Genomic DNA, 20,858 nt, shown 5'->3' with positions numbered 1-20,858 from the left:
CTAATTGTTTCTAAACTACCTTTCAGTTTCTACAGATTTATCCACAGGGGTCTCTTCCTTTTGATCACTTCCAGTGCTCCTCTCTCAATTTTATTTATGTATTTATTTGCAAGTCAGAGAGATAAAAGGAGAGAAACAGACAGAGAATCCATCTACTGGTTCACTCCCCAAATGGCCACAAGAACCAGGACTAGGTCAGGCCAAAGCCAGAAATGGGAAACTCAATCCAGGTCTCTCATATGAGTGACAGGAAAATATAAACTTCAAATTCTTGAGCCATCACTGCTGCTTTCCAGGCTCCATTAGCAGGAAGTTGAAGTCAGGAGTGAGAGAGGATATCAAACTCAAGTACTTCAATATGGAACTTGGCCATCTTTATTTATTTATTTTATTTGAAAGGTAGAAGAATCAAAGACAGATCTTCTATCTACCAGTTCACTCCCCAAATACTCACAACAGCCAAGGCTGGGCCAGACCAAAGTCAGGAGCCTATAACTCAATCTGGATACCCCATATGGGTAGCAAGACCCAAGTACTTGAGCCATCACCACTGTCTGCCAGGATGAGAATTAGCAGGAAGCTGTGATCTGAAGCAGAGCCAGGGCTCAAACCTACACAGTCCCATGTGCGGTATGCGTATGGCCCACACTAACTTATTTTTTAATTCCATTTTCCCAAAAATTTTTGAAGAACCTTTGTACATTATTTTTACAGCCTCAGCTTTATCTTCCTAATTATACTGCAATTTAATTTTCTGGAACCCTGCTTTACACTTCCATTTAAAAAAAATACAGGGGGCGGCGCTGTGGCGCAGCAGGTTAAAGCCCTGGCCTGAGGCGCTGGCATCCCAGATGGGCCCTGGTTCTAGTCCTGGCTGCTCCTCTTCCGATCCAGCTCTCTGCTATGGCCTGGGATAGCAGCAGAAGATGGTCTAAGTCCTTGGGTCCCTGCACCCGTGTGGGAGACCTGGAATAATCTCTTGGCTCCTGGCTTCGGAATGGTGCAGCTCAGGCTGTTGTGGCCATCTGGGGAGTGAACCAGCGGATGGGAGACCTCTCTCTCTGTCTCTACCTCTCTCTGTAACTCTTTCAAATAAATAAAAAACAAAATCTTTAAAAAATAAATAAATACAAACAATATGTTCAGTGTGGGAAAATATTAGAAAATACAAACTTCATTATTTATGGATTCTGTACTTGTGAATTTGCCTACTTGCAAAGACTTATTTCTAATACCAAAATCAATATTCACTGAGCTTTTTTAGGTATTTAGGAAAATACAAAAGGCCACAAAAACCATGTGTGGCCTGGAGCACAGCGATGCCCTGGCTTCTGTCCCAGCTCTCCTGCTATAGGTAAGCATCCATTCTATGGTCTACTCAGTGCCGCACTTTCCACACCTGCTGCTGGTTCTGCTGTTGAAAATGGCCCGTGGGGGCAGTGCTGTGGTGCAGTGGGTTAACGCCCTGGTCTGAAGCACCGCATCCCGTATGGGCACCGGCGCCGGTTCATGTACCAGCTGCTCCTCTTCTGATCCAGCTCTCTACTGTGGCCTGGGAAAGCAGTAGAAGATGGCCCAAGTCCTTGGGCCCCTGCACCCACCTTGGAGACCGGGAAGAAGCTCCTGGCTTCAAATCGGCGCAGCTCTGGCCATTGTGGCCATTTGGGGAGTGAACCAACGGAGTGTAGACCTTTCTCTCTGTCTCTCCGTCTCACTGTCTGTAACTCTACCTCTCAAATAAATAAAATTAAAAGAAAAAAAGAAAAAGAAAATGGCCCTCAAGCATGGCGCTGAGGGGCTGCCCCGTGTTCCTAAGGGCAAGAAGACTGTGATGCTTCATGAATAAAATGCATGTTAGGTAAGCTTTCTTCAGCACTGCTGGCCATAAGGTTCCAGGTTAATATACTTTTTAAAAAAGATATAATAAGGAACCTTTAAATAGAAACACTTATAAACAAGAATACGTATTGACTGGTTCATGAAAAGATGGCTAGAGACCCATAGGAATTTAACCTTGTATTTCCACAGAAGCGATGGTTCAGGGGGCCAGCGTTACAATGCAGGGGGTAAAACCACAGCTTGCAACACCAGCATAACTGACAGTCCAAGTGCTTGGGTCCTTGCCACCCACCCAGGCTTCTGCCTTCAGCCTGGGCTAGCCCCAGCCATTGTGGCCATTCAGGGAGTGAACCAGTTAACAGAAGCTCGCTGTCTCTTTCAAAGAAATACATAAATCATTTTTTTTAATATAAGGTGTAATGACTAGGTAATAATTCAGAACACAAATATCTCAAATAAAGAATATTTTTTAAAAACTTATAACCAAAACAAAGGAAAAAATGGAATGTTCAAATAAGTACCAACTAATTAAAATCTCACCCCTCAGAAAAAAACTGCAGAATCTTTATTATCCTATTCATTATAAAATCCTCCAGTTGCATGAGGAAAAACAAAAGTTGTCTTAGTAGGGGGCTGGCACTGTGGCTTAGCGGGTAAAGCTGCCACCTGCAGTGCAGTGCTGGCATCCTATATGGGCACCAGTTCAAGTCCTGGCTGCTCTACTTCCCATCCAGCTCTCTGCTATGGCCTGGAAAAGCAGAAGAAGGTGCCCAAGTCCTTGGGTCCCTGCACCTGTGTGGGAGACCAAGAAGAAGCTCCTGGCTTCTGGTTTCAGACCAGCTCAGCTCTGGCCATTGTGGCCATCTGGGGAGTGAACCAGCAGATAGAAGTCCTCTCTCTCTCTCTGTCTCTGCCTCTCTGTAGCTTTGCCTTTCAAATAAATAAATACACCTTTAAAAAAATTATGTAGAATTAAAATATTTTTAATCTTCTATTATTTTAAGATACTAAAAATATCATTAGGCCTATATTTTAGCTTTTAAAAAATATGTTCTTTCAAACAGAAGTTTAAAGTTTCCTTTGTTTTAGTTGCTTTGATAGTAACCCTAAGAGATACAAAGATGCAAGCTTTCGCAAACTAGCAGCCAACAGCTAAAGAGATCGCACAGGGCTAGACTCCTCATCAATTTGTACCCACCTATTCTCATGCTTCCCATCTTTGTCTCAGGGGCAGTTCAGGGTTAAGTACTTGTTGATTCACTGACAATATGCTTTGTAAGTCAGTATCTATTTAGTAAGAACTTTATAAGCGGGAATCAGATCTAATTCAATCCTACAACTAATTCTGAAGCTCTACAAATGAATACTGATGCCACCAGTCAGAAAAGTCCTTGGTGACCCCAAGAGAAGGCTGATTATCTCTGCTACACAAAGAAAAAAATGAGCCTGAGTTTCTTGATGACAGCAGACAAGGAGTCAGTTCTGAATATCCCATTGTCTCAGAGAACTCCATCTCACAGGGGTTCACAGGTAGAGGAAAATCATGACATTTGTCACATTTAAAAAGAACCTGAATGAAGGGATTAAAATGTCCTACAAATATTATCCTACAAATAATATTACTAAAGAAGATGGGCCGGCGCCGCGGCTCACTAGGCTAATCCTCCGCCTTGCGGCGCCGGCACACTGGGTTCTAGTCCCAGTCGGGGCGCCGGATTCTGTCCCGGTTGCCCCTCTTCCAGGCCAGCTCTCTGCTATGGCCAGGGAGTGCAGTGGAGGATGGCCCAAATGCTTGGGCCCTGCACCCTGTGGGAGACCAGGATAAATACCTGGCTCCTGCCATTGGATTGGCGCGGTGTGCTGGCCGCAGCGCACCGGCTGCGGCGGCCATTGGAGGGTGAACCAACGGCAAAGGAAGACCTTTCTCTCTGTCTCTCTCTCTCACTGTCCACTCTGCCTGTCAAAAAAAAAAGAAGATGGTAAATTATCCAGGAAACGCTTACTGTCTGCTTGCTACCGGCACAGCAATAACCTAGTTGCTAACTGATTTCTAGAGTGGGGAAATGTAAAGGAGAGACTGTTTGTGTGTAATGTTCTAAAGAGTCACTCTGGAAAGTTCCCTTGCCTATACAAGTTGATTACTGTAAAGGCCTGTAATACTGAATGCTCTGTCTTATATTCTAAAACAGAGAAAAACCTGGTAAGATAATAAACTAGATTACCATTTTAGAAATTCATTGAGAACATTTGACTGAAATTATTTTTTGAGGTTCACAATCCACTCAAGGAATTGGGATCACAAGATACACTAAGTCCAAATCTTTAATGAAAAAAAAAGTTGCTTTTTTTCACTTCTTCCTCCAGCTCTTGCCCTCACCTGTCATTCTCCTTTAATCCAACATCTTGCTAAAATGGTCTATACTCACCATCCCCATTTCCTTACTTTCCACCATTCCTCTTATCAATGCAATATGGCTTCAGTCACTATGAAACTGCTCGTGCCAAAGTCAACACAATCTACACGTCAGTAAGCTCAACAGGCAGCTCTGAGGCACTCTCCTGCAGGATCTGACACAGCTGACCACCCTCTTCTCCCTAGGAGGCATCTTCCCTTCACTTCTGTGGCCACTTCATTTCCCATCTACATATTTGGCCTTGCCTCCATTGGTTCTCCTAGCTGTTGTTCTCTGGGTGGGGGTGGAGGAAGAGCTGGTCAACGTTTCTTTCTTTCTTTCTTTCTTTACTATTTATTTATTTATTTGAGAGGCAGAGTTACAAAGAGGGAAAGAGAGGGAAGAGGGGGGAGGCAGAGGAAGGGAGAGGGAGAAGGAGAGGGCGAGAAAGAATGTCTTCCATCTGTTGGTTTACTCCCTAAATGGCCACATGGCTGGAGCTGGGCTGATAGGAAGCCAGGGGCTTCTTCCACGTGGATGCAGGGGCCCAAGCACTTGGGTCATCCTCTGCTGCTTTCTCAGGAACATTAGCAGGGAAATGGATTGGAAATGGAGCAGCCGGACTCCAACTGGTGTCCACATGGGATGCTGGCACTGCAGGCAGAGGCTTAACCTACTACACCACAGCAACAGCACCCAGTCGATGTTTCTGAACCTCTGCCCTTACTCTGCAAGCACTCCTCAGGAGACCTCATCTATTTCTGTATTTTCATATACCTTTTTCGTGCTGATGACTCACGAATCGATCATGATTTCCAGAAGTTGTTCCTAGATTCTACACCTCTATCTAACTTCTACCTGGCCTCGATATCTGAAGAAACTCAAACCCCGTATATCTAAAACTGAACTCATCATTTTCTCCTCATCCCCAGACCTGTCCCTCCTCCTCCTCAAGGTTTTCCTCCTTTAGTAAATGGGACCACCACCCACCCACAGCCCACTCCAGAAACCTAGGACTCATCCTTGAAGCCTCCCTCTCCACAATGACTCAAACTCCAACTTAATTCTGGCAGTTGAACATTTCTAGTTTTCCCACTTTTCTCCATTTTCACTAATACCAGCCAAGTCCAAACCCCTGTTATCTCTTGCCTGGTTTTCTTCAATTACCATTCTCTCTAAATCACTCTTGCTCCTTTCAATCTACTCTCTGCACTGCAAGCACAGTGAGCTTTCAAGTATGCCCATCTGTGACATTCACCTGCACAAAAGCCTTCAATAGTTCCCTAATGCCATAAATAAATTCTTTACAGGCCTTCCTTGACCTGGTTCATGCCCACTCCTCTCTCCCGGAGCTTCAGTGAGCCTTATGGAACTTAACTCTTTGAATTCTACTTTCTTTGGGTTTTACTTAAATATCACTTTATAAAGGAAGAACTCTTCAATTAGATTAGAGCTCCAGTATACTCAATCATTATAAAAATACTTGTTCTGCAAGGCACTGTGAATACAACAGTGAGCTTAAAAAAACAATAGTTCACCTTTTCCAGTTCCTTATGGAAGAATCTAGTAATATTTCACATTTTACAATCCCACAGCCTTCTGTACTTTTCTTAATTACTTATTAAATGTCTTCCTTGGGGCTGGTGCTGTGGCATAACAGGTAAAGCCACTGCATGCAGTGCCAGCATCCCATATGGGCACCGGTTTGAGACCCAGCTGTTCTATTTCTGATCCAGCTCTCTGCTATGGCCTGGGAAAGCAGTGGAGAATGGCCCAAATCCTTGGGCCCCTGCACCCACAAGGGAGACCTGGGGGAGGCTCCTGGCTCCTGACTTCAGATTAGCACAGCTCCGGCCATTGTGGCCAGTTGGGGAGTGAATCAGAGGATGGAAGACCTCTCTCTTTCTGCCTCTCCTCTCTGTTTAACTCTTCCAAATAAATAAATAAATCTTAAAAAAAAAAATGATTCCTGTTAACAATAAGAGTGGGAGTAGGAGAGGGAAGAGATGTACAGTTCAGCACATGTTCCCTCAGACTTACCCGAGGGTGAGGCTAAAAACTTGCCATAGGACTCCAAATCCCATTAAGTTGGCAGGTACCAATCCCATCTTACTAGTTAAAGTGATCAGTTTAAGTTCATAACTGATCATAAAGATAGGATTAAGTGTTAAAGGGATCACATAAATAAGACCAAGTGTCTGCTAATAATAATTGATAGAATTAAAAAGGAGAGAATGATCAAACATGGGAAGCAGAATACACAGCAGACTCATAGAATGATAAATGCTCTAAAAAGCACTCTGGCCTCAGAATCAGCCCTTAAGGCATTCGAATCTGGCTAAAAAGCCCATGAGAGCATTTCAGGCATGGAAAGCCAAGACACTGTGGCAAAAACGACCTACATGAAAGATCTCTGTGAGTGAGATCCTGGTGAAAAGAAGGGGCCCTTCTCTGAAGGGAGGAGAGAGGAGAGAACTTCCACTTTGATTATGGCCTGGTCTAAATAATGTCGGAGTTTGTGGACTCAAGAGGCTTCCATAGCCTTGGTAGCTCATGACAAGAGCCTCGGGTGATCACTGACATCATAAATAAGAGTGTCAATTGTTAAATCAACAACAGGAGTCACTGTGTACTTGCTCCCCATGCAGGACTCGTCCTTAATGTGTTGTACTATGAGAATTAATGGTAAAACTAGTCTTCAAACAATATTTTATACTTTGTGTATCTGTGTGAGTGCAAATTGTGGAAATCTTAGTATAGAGTTGATCTTCTGTATATAAAGATAATTAAAAATGAATCTTAATGGAAAATGGGATGGGACAGGGAGTAGGAGGTGGGATGGTTTGGGAGTGGGAGGGTGGGTATGGGGGAAGAACCCCTATAATCCATAAGTTGTACTTAAGAAAGTTATATTTATTAAATAAAAGATTTCTATTAAAAAAAAAAAGGTCTTCCTTCACCACTGGAACAAGTTAATCACAGCAGGTACCATGTCTACCTCGTTTACCATTTCATCTCCAATACTAAGCACCATACTTGGCACATGGTTGCCAGTTCATAAATACTTGAATATTAAATAAATGATGTGGGCTTGTCCTGCGAGGCCTACTCCGTTGGGATGGTGAGGTGATGGTGTTCTTTGACAAGAAGCACCAAAGACAGTTTTGGTGAACATGTCCATTTATTAACAATCAGGCACAAGTTTTTACAGGGTAGGCAAAAGGGAGTAGCTAGTTCAGGGTAACAACACTAATTCTATAGGATAAAGCCAATACTGGCGCCTCTACACTTCTCCAATCAGCTATGTAGCCTTCCAGGTGGTCTTATGGGTCTAGGCCACACACACACACACACATATACACACACAAGCACAAGGCCCCTCAAAAGGAAGTAGGGGTGGGGGAAATGTACCTGGGGTCCCTGCCACTTGCCAGCAGTCAGGTCATGTGTGGGTCTCAACGTGCTGAGTCCTCAACTAGGGTCTTTCCTGGGAGGCATGGTGTGCCATGCCTTCTTAACCTCCTGCGTAGGCTAGGCAGGCAATCTCCCAGCCAGGCACAGAATCACTCACATCCACCCCTCAATCCCCCCCGTTTTAGAGCAGACTATCTCTACGGCCAAAATCTCAGCCAGCAGAGCAGCCTTTCACATCACCCAGCAGATGTGACCCTGCTTAGCATGGCACGAAAAAACAGATCAATAAGCCACAACCCACAGTAACTAATGCTGTAGTAATCAACGCACAGGAATGGAACCAAAATTTCATGAGTCCCCACCAGTAATCAGCCAATCCCTGTGTAAAGGTGGTAACTGCCAGGATAGAAACACAGGTGGCATTAAGTTTTGGGTTAAATTGAAGAGTGTCTGAGAAAACTCCCCATCCCAAGGACCGTTGATATAGGCTGACAAGTTATGATATCAAGATAGGCACATTGGTGACACAAATATCCATGAAGCAAACATCACACTAGAGGCACATGGTTTGACAAGGGTAACTGTGGTGATGGCCACACAAGCTACCATAGTGACAATGGATATAATAGCAGCGATGTTCAGTCCAAGGGCCCTCTTAGTCTAGTCTACCAGCTGCCTGCCAGCATCCTTGAAGGGCTGGTCTCAGGGTCCAGTTCAGTTACTGTGTATTTGGACAGGAAGCCAAATCACTGGAGCCATCCTGGGACCCAGCCTCGTCATGGGCAGCCTGAGAGTTTGACGTCAGCTGCATAGATCAGCACCACCAGTAGCGAACCCGTTGGATTGGGGTTGGGGGACAGGCATTGGGCTTGGTCCATCAGACCCTTGAGGTCCCCCCATGTCACCCCATGTTGGGAGGGAACAAGCTTCCTCCTCTTTCAGTGTTTCTTCATCAGTGGCCGAGGTTGGCTTGTCAGAGGGTCGGCCTTCAGACACTTGGGTCCAGGGTTTGATATTTCAGGCTGGTATCCACAAAGGCTGTGGAATGATCTCTGGAAAGTCACAAGCAAAACCTTTTCTCATTGTTATAACAGGATCATTATATAACAGGACCTGCCAACGGTCAGGTCCTGTGTGGGTCTCAGTGTGCTGAGTAGTTGGGTGGTCAGGTTCCTCCATCAAACCAGAGGCAACTGGGTTGGGCCCATGAAGAGTCTTCAGTGTCATTGCTAGCAGCTCTCCAGAGGGTGAGACTTGGCCCTGGAGAGTTTTCCACCCGGAGGAAATTCCTCCTCTCTCAATATGGTGACATCTGTCCCTGAATCAGCTATGCCCTTGAAGACCTTACCATTTATGGAAAGTTTGATCTGTGACTCCAGAGGAATGGTCCAGTAAGCCCCAGGGGCACCTATTCCCATTTGATTGGATTGTCCAGTTTCGGACAGCAAGACGGTCCCCCTTGGGGTGACGGGGCCGGGGGATGCCCTGATGCCTGTTTAAAGGTTTGCCCTTTGTCATACTGGGACCTACAATCCTTTGCCCAGTGATTGCCCTTCCTACAGTGAAGGCACACCGAACAAGGAGTGGAAGAGGAAGGAGGAACAGTCTGAGGAACAGGCTGTGGGGTGCGACCCAGAGAAACTGGGGCAGGGCAATTACATCGCATATGGCCCTGTGCCCCACAGCCCCAGCATATAGGGGGTCCACCTGCTCCCACGGGGTCCTGAACCCACACCACAGCAGTCAGAGCTTGGGAAAGCATCTCTATCTGGGCATTTAAGTGCCTGGGTGAGCTTCTCGGTTTGTGAAGAGTGCACCCCAATATCCTGACATGCTAGAATCCACTCATCTAATGACTTCAAACACACTGGGGCAATCACACACCATGGTGCTCTTTGTTTAAGCCTTCCCACATAGGTCACAGATCAGGGCCCTCTTGGCCTCTTCATGAGTGACCTTGCCCTGTACAGCCTGTTCCACTCTGGTAAATAAGTCAGTAAGATCCTCAGAGGCCTCCTGACGTAGCCCTTGGAGATTGACCGGAGCCCCTCCTACCGGCAGTTTACATCAAGCTCAGAGGGCACAAAGCTTTACCTGTTCAAAGAATCGCGGGGGCTTCAGCCTGGATGATGGGGTCTAACCCCAGGGGCCCTCCCCCTTAAGACTCTGAGCAACCTGGCAGGGGCCCCCAGCTCACAAATTGTGGACTGACTGCTGTTCGCATTCACCATAATAAAAGACCCTCCATTTTAGAAAGTTCGTGGGCTCCAGAGTGGCCTGTGCAAGATCCTTCCAGTCCTGGGGGCAGTTAAGACCAACGGCTATGGGCTAGTAGCTGCTCAGTGTAGGGGCACAAGGGCCATTTTTACGTACTTCCTTGCACAGATCCTTAAGAGTGGAAATATCACAGGGATACCACTCACGGGGCTTTGAGGGGTTGGCAGAGTATTGATGGGGAAGGCCTCGGGTGAACTGACCTGAGGGGGAAGTTCAGATCCTCAGGGCAGGGTGGTGGGGGGCAGTGGGCCGAAAAGCAGTGGAGAGTCAGAGCCCCACAGCGGGACACAGCGCAAGTGGTCCCAGGTGGAAAGCAGCCCCAAGGAACCTGAGCAGCAGGGGGCAAGGGCATAGTAGGTATGCAGCAAGGAAGAGGAAGCAGTAATGCTGGCCGGGGCAAGACTTGTGGTATGGACTGGCCCAGTGGGACCTGAATGGAGCCTCGGGGGGAACTGGAGATAACAAGGGAGGGGTCCAGACACCAAAAGGAGGCCGCTCTCCCTGTCCCCCAGAAGGAGGAACTGATGGCCAAGTTAACAGGGGCCAAGGATGGGGGGAAGGGGAGGCTCAGGCAAGACGGGGTGGGGGGCGGAGCGGAAGCCAAGGTCACCCTTCCTGTTCGGTCCGCCATCAGGCCCACGGTCTCTGAGTTTTTATCATTGGTCCAGTGGAGAGGCTCCAAGTCAGAATCACTGTCTAAGTCAGGGGAGGGGGAACCGGCTGATGAAACTCAGTAGATGTTTGTAGCATCTGAGATGAAAACAGAGGTCTGGCTGGTGGCATGGATGTCAGGAAAATGGCAGTAGGGGGCAAGATGGTAGTAACGGTAGGGTAAAACTGGAGGGGGACAGGTATGTTGGCATCCACCTCTTACCACTGGGCGGTTTGTAAAACCTTCTCCCAGATGAGGAGATCATAAATGTCTACTGCCTCAAGCCACAGACTCATGCCTGCAGAGGTTTCCCAAAACTTTTCAGCTTCCTTCTGTTTTAGTTTAAGGCCATGAATTTCCAACAAAGCCTCTAAGAGCGTAGGCCTGGGGTTCTTACTCAGGGTCTGGCCCATAGGTAGGGGCAAAAGTAAGCAACCAACTAGGAAGTGAAAGAGCGAGCTAGGAGGATAGGATCACAGACAGAACAATTCCATGGGGCAATCTCAGGGGAGCAAAAGAAAATCCACATAAGGAGCCGACAAAAGTGGTGGGGGCCTCCAGGATGGGACAGATATCCTCTCACCTAGCAGAGAGGGGCCCACCCATGCCTAGGCATCCAGGTCCCTGCGAGGCCCTGTGAGGCCCACACTGTCAGGATGGTGGGGCAATGGTGTTCTTCAACAAGAAGCACCGAAGACAGTTTTGGTGAACATGTCCATTTATTAACAATCAGGCACAAGTTTTTATAGGGCAAGCAAAGGGGAGTAGCTAGTTCAGGGTAGTAACACTAATTCTACAGAATAAAGCCGATACTGGCACCTCTATGCTTCTCCAATCAGCTTGAAGGTCATGTAGCCTACGTAGCCTTCCAGGTGGTCTTATGGGTCTAGGCCACACACACACACACACACACACACACAAGTGCAAGGCCCCTCAAAAGGAAGTAGGGGTGGGGGAAATGTACCTGGGGTCCTTGCCACTTGCCAGTAGTCAGGTCATGTTGGGTCTCAACGTGCTGAGTCCTCAACTAGGGTCTTTCCTGGGAGGCACGGTGTGCCATGCCTTCTTTTTTTTTTTTTTTTTTTTTTTGACAGGCAGAGTGGACAGCGAGAGAGAGAAACAGAGAGAAAGATCTTCCTTTTGCCATTGGTTCACCCTTCAATGGCTGCCGTGGCCGGTGCGCTGCGGCCAGCAAACCATGCTGATCTGAAGGCAGGAGCCAGGTGCTTATCCTGGTCTCCCACAGGGTGCAGGGCCCAAGTACTTGGGCCATCCTCCACAGCACTCCCTGGCCACAGCAGAGAGCTGGCCTGGAAGAGGGGCAACCAGGAAAGAATCCGGCCCCTGACCAGGACTAGAACCTGGTGTGCCGGCGCTGCAAGGTGGAGGGTGGAGGATTAGTCTATTGAGCCGTGGTGCCAGCCTGTGTCATGCCTCCTTAACCTCCTGCGAGGGCTAGGCAGGCAGTCTCCCAGCCAGGCACAGGATCACCCACAAAAATGATACCTCTAAAATTCTAAGCAAAGTCAACAGCTTCACCAAAATAAGTTATCCTGAGAATAAAAGAATAAAATCACAATTCATGAAAAATTGCTGCTATCTACTTTACCCAGTCAGTCTTTTAAATACACAGAAGTTATTTTAAAAAGACACATTCATGGGGCCGGCACTATGGCATAGTGGGTAAAGCCACTGCCTGCAGTGCTGGCATCCCATATGGGTGCCAGTTGAAGTCCTGGCTGTTCTACTTCTAATCCAGCTATCTGCTAATGTGTCTGAGAGTGCAGCAGAGGATAGCCCAAGTGTTTGAGAACCTGCACTCACATGGGGGACCAGGAGGAAGCTCCTGGCTCCTGGCTTCGGATTGCCTCAGCTACAGCCACTGCAGCCATCTGGGGAGTAAAACAGAGGATGAAGACCTCTCTCTCTCTCTTTCTCTGCACTGTCTCTCTGTAACTCTGCTATTCAAAAAATAAATAAATCTTAAAAAAAAAAAAAAGACATGTTCCAGGACCAGTGTCTGGTGGTACAGTGAATTAAGTCACCACCTGTAGCACCAGCATCCCATAGAGGCGCAAGTTCAAGTCCTGGCTGTTCCACTTCTGATCCAGCTCCCTGCTAAGGTGCCTGGGAATGCGTCAGAGGATGGCCCAAGGGCTTGGGCCCCTACACCCACCTGGGAGATCTGGAAGAAGCTCAAGGCTCCTGGCTTCCTATTGGCCAAGCTCCAGCCACTATGTCCATTTAGGTTGTGAACCAGCAGATCTAAGACCTCTCTGGTTCTCATTCTAACTCCTACCTTTCAAACAGATAAAACAGATTTTTTTTTAAGTCATATTCCATTAAGTCATTAACAGTTTACTTAGAAAACTGGAAAACAAATGGAAAAATATCAAGTATTTATCTTGTCCTTCCTATACTAACTATATGTCTACCAAATAGCTCTAGTTTATGAGTGAACGTTTTTCTTGGGGCCGGCGCTGTGGCGCAGATCCATCTCTCTCCTATGGCCTGGGAAAGCAGTAGAAGATGGCCCAAGTCCTTGGGCCCCTGCACCCACATGGGAGACCTGGAGAAGCTCCTGACTCCTGGCTTCAGATCGGCTCAGCTCTGGCTGCTGTGGCCAACTGGGGAGTGAACCAGAGGATGCAAGACCTCTCTCTCTGTATCACTCTCTCTCTCTCTGCTTCTCCTCTCTCTGTGTAACTCTGACTTTCAAATAAATCAATAAATCTTAAAAAAAAAAAAAAAAGACTGATGAGAAGCTTCACAGTAGAGGGACCAGACTGCCACCTCCTGAACCCAATCTTGCCACTTGAACACTGAGACAATCAGACATTGTGTGCCACATGATGGGATGTAATGAAGTACACAGCATCATTTATGAACTACACTTGCTAAAACAGAGCTGAACTTTAATAAGGCTTCAGAATTAAATTCTAATACACACACACACACACACACACACAAAACCAGAAGAGAGATACAAGTCAAATGACACCAGGAGAAAGCAGAAAAATCCAGAATGTGGGACATCCTACAGGACAGCTGACAGACTTTATATCAAGTTCAATGAGGTGGAAAAAGAGAATAAGACCGGGGGGCCAGCTCTGCTCTCTGCCTGTGGTGCCAGCATCCCATATGGGCACTGGTTCGTGTCCCAGCTGCTCCTCTTCTGATCCAGCTCTCTGCTATGGCCTGAGAAAGCAGCAGAAGATGGCCCAAGTGCTTTGGCCCCTGCACCTGCGTGGGAGACCCGAAAGAAGCTCCTGGCTCTTGGCTTCGGATCCTTCCAGCTCTGGCAGTTGTGGCCATTTGGGTGATGACCCAGCAGACAGAAGACCCTTCTGTGTGTATCTCCCTCTCTCTCTCTTTAACTCTACCTCTCAAATTAATTTAAAAAGAGAGAGAGAGAAAAAAAAAGAATGATCCAGGTGGTTGGGTGTTTTTTTTTTTTAAGATATATTTATTTATTTAAAAGGCAGAGATACAGAAGAGGGACAGAAAGAGAGATCTTCCTTCTGTTGGTTCACTCACCAAATGGCTGCAACGGCCAGAGCTAGGCCAGACCAGAGCCAGGAGACAGGAGCTTCTTCCAGATCTCCCACGTGGGTGCAGGGGTCCAAGTACTTGAGCCATCTTCTGCTGATTTCCCAGGTGCATTAGAAGAAAGCTGGATTGGAAGTGGAACAGCTGGGACTTGAACTCGTGCCCACATAGGATACCAGTACTGCAGGTGGAGGCTTAAACTTTACACCACAGCACCAGTCCTATAAATAGTTTCTTAATCAAGGGTGACTTTGCCCCCAGGGGGTTTCCAGTTGTCAGACTGGAGGCCTGTTACTAATATCTGGTGAGTAGAGGTTAGGGATGCTCCTAACAACCTATAATGCATAGGACAAGCCCGCCCCCCACCCCATATTATTCAGTCCAAAATACCTATGGTGCTGAGTTGAAATCATCTACATAAAGTCTTCCTTTTAAGATTTATTTTAATTAATTATTCATTTTAAAGATTTATTTATTTATTTGAAAGTCAGAGTTGCATAGAGAGGGAGAGACAGAAAGCAAGATCTTCACCCACTGCTAGACTCCTCAGATGGCTGCAATGGGCAAAGCTGAAGTCAGGACCAGGAGCTTCATCTAGGTCTCCCACATTGATGGCAAGGACCCAAGTACTTGAGCCATCTTATGCTGCTTTCCCCAGGCCATTAGCAGAGAGCTGTATTAGAAGTGGAGCAGCAGGGACACAAACCGGCCGGAATACCCATATTGCAGGTGGCGGCTTTACCTGCTATGCCACAACACCAGGCCCCTATTTATTTATTTATTTGAAAGGGAGAGACATAGAGAAATTTTCCATCTGCTGGCTCATTTTCTAGATGGCTGCAACAGTCAGGGCTGGACCAGGCCAAAGCCAGGAGCCAGAAACTCCATATTGGTCTCCCATGTGGGTGGCAGGGACCCAAGTACTTGGGCCACCTTCTGTTGCCTTCCCAGACACATTAGCAGGAAGCTGGATGGGAACTAGATCAGCCACCAGTATTGCACTCCAATATGGGATGTCAATGTCACAAGCAGCAGCTTAACCTACTGCACCACAATGCCAGTCCTCAAAGGGCCTTTTTTTATACCCTGTATGTATCCTGATTTGAACAAACCAAGAAAACATTACTGAGTTAATTTGGAAAATTTTAACATGGATGATACCAAGGAATTATTTTTTAATTCCAATAGTATAAGACAATAGGGGAAATCTGAATGAATCTGGTGTTAGAGGATACCAATAAACTGTTAACTTTGTTAGGTGCTACATGTTAATCTAAGAAAAGGAGGAATGAAATGACACAAAATCTAAGATTTGCTTTAAAATATTTCAGAAGCAACAATTAAAGCTAGTAAACATGACCAATTAAAACTAGTAAATGTGACAAAATTTTGATAGTTGGGATATATATGGCAGATCATGATACTTTCTCTATTTTGTGTATTTTTAAACTTTTACCACAAAGAAATTGTAATGACATATTCCAAACATAAAATATGAATAAAATAGGTATGCAGAAGGGTTAGTTGTCAGAGATTAGTACTGGCATGAAGAAATGTTTATCGTCTGGGGCTGGCATTGTGGTGAAACGGGTTAAGCTGTTGCCTATATTGCCTGTATCACATATGGGAGCCCTAGTTTGAGTCCCAGCTGCTCCACTTCCAATCCAGCTCCTTGCCCATCTGCTTGGGAAGGCAGTGGAAGACGCCCCGAGTACTCACGCCCCTGCCACCCATGAGGGAGACCCACAGAGTGTCAGGATCCTTGCTTCGGAACAGCCCAGTCTCCGTGGAAACTGGATCTCCACATGCACAGGTATGAATCTAGCAACTACCGCACCCAAAAATCCACTCAAAACGGATCAAAGAACTAAATCTACCACCCGGTACCATCAAGTCATTAGAGAACACTGCAGAAATGGCAAGAAACTGACATAGGCAAAGACTTCTTGGAAAAGATACCAGAAGCACAGGCAATCAAAGCCAAAACTGACAAATGAGATTACATCAAGCTGAGAAGCTTCTGTACTGCAAAAAACAACAACAAAGTGAAGGGGCAACCAACAGAATGGGAGAAAATATTTGCAAACTTTGCAACTGATATAGGGTTACTATCCAGAATCTATAAAGAGCTCAAAAAGTTCAACAACAAAACAATCCAGGTAAGAAATGGGCAAAGAACTTGAGCATTTTTCAAGAGAGGAAATCCAAATGGCCAACAGACACTTGAGAAAATGCTCAGGATCACTAGCCACCAGAGAAATGCAAATCAAAACCACAATGAGGTTTCATCTCACTGTAGTTGGAATGGTTCTCATACAGAAATGAACAAACAACAAATGCTGGCAAGGATGTGGAGAAAAAGGTACCCTAATCCACTGTTGGTGGGAATGTAAGCCAGTGCAACCACTGTGGAAGACAGTATGGAGACCTCAGAAATCTGAACATAGACCTACGATATGATCCAGCCATCCCACTCTTGGGAATTTACTCAAAGCAAAAGAAATCATTATGAAAGAATTACCTGTATTGCCATATTCATTGCAGCACAATTCACAATAGTTAAGATATGGAATCAACCCAGATGTCCATCAACTATTTACTGGATAAAGAAATTATGGTATATGGATATATAGTACTATGGAGTACTACTATGGAGTACTACTCAGCTGTAAAAAAAAAAAAAAAAAAATTCTGTTTTTTGCAACAAAATAGATGCGACTGGAAACCATTACACTTAGTGAAACAAGCCAGTCCCCAAAAGACATATATCATGTTTTCCTGATCCAAGGTAACTCAGAGTACCTAAAGTGTAATGTTTTGGAGTGAAATAGACATTTAGAGATTCAATGATGTTCATAGCCCTTGTCTCTCTTGTTGAGGGACAGTGTTCTTTTTTTCCTCTTCATACTATTTGTTGAACTCTTAAGAGTAGGGTTAACTATACAATCATTAAGTAAACTGAAAATAAATCTTTGTAAAAATTCAGAGAGGGAATGAGAGGGGGAGGGAAGAAGGATTGGAATGTGGGTGGGAGAGAGGGTATCAGGGAAGTGCCACTATGTTCCTAAATCTGTATATATGAAATATATGAAACTTGTATAACTTAAAATACATTAAAAAAAAAAAAAAAAAAGAGTGGGACAGCCCCAGCTGTTGTGGCCATTTGGGTATTGAACCAGTGGATGGAAGAACTCTGCGTCTGTCTCTTCCTCTGTCACTCTGCCTTTCAAATAAACAAATAAAACTTATAAAAAAAAAGATTTTCATATAATAAACCAAAGTATTTTAAGCTTAGAGCATGACAAATTCTGTGTCTCCAACAAATCTTGTGCAGAGTCTACAATTTGCAAAGCACTATCCTAGGTGCTAAAGGAAATTAATAAAATAAGCAAAACAGTCCCTGTCTGCAAGGGACTTCCAATCTGAAGAGAAGAACCAAACCAGATGGGTAAGGTCAGGTAAGGCTTCATGGAGACCTTGCTACTGGAGATGGCCTTGAAACAGATCCAACTCTACTGTCAAAGAGTTGGGACGAATTCTACACAAAGCTAAAAGAGCCACAAGTTTACAAGGTCTTTCTTGACCTGGTCCATATACACTCACCCTTAATCCTCATCTTCTACCACTTTCATTCTGCCTTTCAGAATGGAGGTACGGGGGTCAGTGTTGTGACACAGCAAGTTAAGACATTGCCTGAGACGCTAGCATCCCATATGAGCTTTGGTTCCAGTCCCGGCAGCTACACTTCCAATCCAGCTCCCAGTGAAAGTGCCTGGGAAAGCTGCAGAGGATGCCCCAAGTGCTTGGGCCCCTGCCACCCCCGTGGGAGACCTGCATGGAGTTCAGGTTCCTGGTTTTGGCCTGGCCCAGCCCCAGCCGTTGAGGCCATTTGGGGAGTGAATCAGTGGAAGCAAGATCTCCCTCTCTGTAACTCTGCCTTTCAAATAAGTAAGTCTTTAAAACCAGAATGAAGGCATAGAATATGCATATTTAAGGCACTTAATAAAGATCATCACACACAAGGGTACAAGGGCAGAAAACCAAAAGCAGTGTTTATGGTGGGTGTTTATATCGGGACCCAGTTTGACACATACTCTCCTCTCCAAAAACTGTCAGAAACACTCCTAGCTTTGGCTGTTGTAGGCATTTGGGGAGTGAACTAGCGGATGTGCAATTCTTATATTCTCTCTTCTTTTCAAACGGAGTTTTTAAAACTCCCAAAATATAATTCATGTGTTTCTCTATAAGGCCAGAAAAGCAGTCTAGGAGTAGAGACAAGGCTATAAATGTCACATTTTGGCTTGAACGAACTCTGACAGTTTGACAACAAAGGCACTGGATAACAGAGCAACCTGGGGGAACCAACCCAGTGGGATGGTAGAGATTTGGTGTGGGCCGACAGAACCACTTACTCTACTGTTCGTAGAACAGAATCGCAAGCGTCTTCTCCTGATGCTGTGCCAAGCATCATTCACAAAGCCACTGCTCCTGTCCTCGTTTTCTAATGCCAAACACGTGAAATTCAAACCCTGCATCCCCATCTTGTGGAAAGCTTTCCTACGCAAAGCTGAGCTTGTATTTCTAAGATTTTCTTTTTTGCCTTAGCAATTGTAACATAGGTAACAGCTAGAAGCGTTATGTTAAGAAATCATAATAAATGAGTTATTCCACTTTAGCCCTACCTTCCTTTACAGAGAAATTTACTTATTTCCATGACCCTGTCAGCCGCTGCTCTGCGGGCAGAAGTTCGCAGGAAGGGCTCTCTCACTAAACTTTCCTCTACCTTGGCCAAATTCCACAGCTATTACTTTGAAGTGAGTGGCAGCAACAATTAAATGAAATAAACTGGTCAGGTCATAAAACTATCTCGCAAGTAATGGGAGAAAAGGATGTACAGGTGAATTCCCACAATGGACCAACACAGCCCTGGCAGACAGCCTCACCTATGTACTGCACGTGTAGCTCTAAGCCTATCAGGATGCTCCTGACAAGATCTCCAGCCTTGGCTTGCTGAGACCTCTTGATTCAGGAAGCTGACAGCTATCCTGGGCCCCTAAAGAATGCCGTCGTTGCTGTTTTAAAAGCAGACTGGCCATGGATTTCCATGCATTTAAGGGTCAGCCCTGTGAGGAGCTTCCTTGTGATGCTTCCTCGAAAATGGAAAGTGTAGTGAAAGCCCAACTCCAAAGCAAGGCCCTCTGCAGCGGCAACAGGACGTGTAGTTGGCTGGGCAAAGAAAATCAAGCAATAAACCTGAAAAGCAACTCTGGAGCCAGCCCACTACTCTGCGGTGTGCAGACACATCTTCCAACACTGTTCCTTTAGTAACACACCGTCCAGTCAGGCCACTCTTGGAGTGCAAATTAGCTGGTCGTTGTGTGCTGGAATCAGGCTAAGCACCGGTTAAAGCCCCCCGGGCCTGTTCGCCTAGAGCCTTGTAGGGACCAAGCCCTCTTACCTGTGGAGTCATCGTGGAGGGATCTGGCTCAGGGGCGGCTTGCTGCTGCTCAGCACTCTTGTTCTTGGCCCCGCTGTCCAGAGGCTCTTGCCGGACAGTTGTCTTAGGGCCAGCAGGGGTGGCCGGTGGCGGCGGGGGGAGCAGGCCTTTAGAATGGCCCTGGGAGGGGCGGGAGGGAGACGCCTGAGAAGAGGGCAAGTAGGACTGGGAATGGCTCAAATAGGATTGCGAGGAAGAGGAGGAGGAGGAGTAAGAAGGGGTGGGCGCCAGGTAGGGCTGGGAAGGTGGGGACTGCGACGGGGACGGCTGAGCGGGAGGCAGGTAGGGCTGAGACGAGGACGGGGGATAGTACGAGGGTGGCGGCTGAGGCGGGGGCATGTAGGATTGAGAGGGGGGCATATAGGACCCGGGCGGTACAGGGGGAGACTCAGGGGGAGAGTCCAGCTCCATCGGAACCAAACCAGGAGGCCCGTCTCGTTGGTGGTGGAGCATCTGGTGTTTGTACTGCTGCTGCTTCTGATAGCTGAGGGCCGGCCCGGGTGGCGGGGGCATCGGTGGCGGCGGCGGCTGCCAGTCTCCGTAGCCGCCCCCGGGCATCACCGGCGGGGGCGGCAGCGGGGGCGGAGGAAGGTGGTGGGGCTGGAGCACGCACTGCATTTGCTTCTGGTGCATCTGCTGCAGCTGCTGGAGCTGCGCCAGGTGCTGCTCGCGGAAGCTCATGAAGCCCGAAGAGGAAGGGGCCGCGGGAGTCGTCGAGCTCGAGTACCCGGGCCCCGGCGAGGCCTCAGGAAGCGCCACCGGAGGCGGCGGCGGGACCGGCGGCGGCAGATAGTGGCTGCTACCGCCATACCGGCCCCAATTCGGGTACATATCAAAAAAAGAGGCGCAAGGCCCGTCCTGACGCCGTTACTCGTCGCAACCGACCTCCAGGAGCCGCGGCGGCGACGGCGACAGCCGGAACTCGCGGCGCCTACAGGCCCCGGAGCGTGTAAACGGAGCGCGCCAGTGCGCCGGCGCTACCGAACTGGGCCTGCGACCGGGAAGGCGGGGACGGGACTGGACCGACTACGCCTGCGCAGGAGCAGCGAGAGGAGAACAAAGGCGAGATAGAGCGGCCCATTACTTGCTGACTCGCGATTGCCATCTTCCGTCAGGGTCCGATAATGCAGGCGCGCGTCGAATGTTCTCATAGAACCGAGGAACCATAGAGTCTCTCAGCTGAAAGGGGGACAGAGATCCTACCGCTCCACGGGTTCATTTTTGAATGAAAAAAAAA

The 20,858-nt window shown here is 47.0% G+C and overlaps 1 protein-coding gene across 3 annotated transcripts in view; it reads right to left on the bottom strand.

Moving 5' to 3' along the window:
* The window catches only part of YLPM1 (YLP motif containing 1), an 83,463-nt gene extending 62,824 nt beyond the window's left edge, over positions 1-20,639 (bottom strand). For all 3 annotated transcript variants that reach the window (XR_011384926.2, XM_051826234.3, XM_070065276.2), the window contains exon 1: positions 19,583-20,639. Coding sequence is in view for 2 of the 3 variants with exons in the window: in XM_051826234.3 (XP_051682194.2) it covers positions 19,583-20,452 (870 nt within the window). In the remaining variant the exon portion in view is untranslated. The remainder of the gene's footprint in view (positions 1-19,582) is intronic.
* Between the last annotated feature and the right edge of the window lie 219 nt (positions 20,640-20,858).

The sequence above is a fragment of the Oryctolagus cuniculus genome, chromosome 20 (genome assembly GCF_051225735.1).
Source record: "Oryctolagus cuniculus isolate XC-2025 breed Fujian yellow rabbit chromosome 20, ASM5122573v1, whole genome shotgun sequence".
Taxonomy (NCBI): domain Eukaryota; kingdom Metazoa; phylum Chordata; class Mammalia; order Lagomorpha; family Leporidae; genus Oryctolagus; species Oryctolagus cuniculus.
This window is presented reverse-complemented; position numbering and strand designations above follow the sequence as displayed.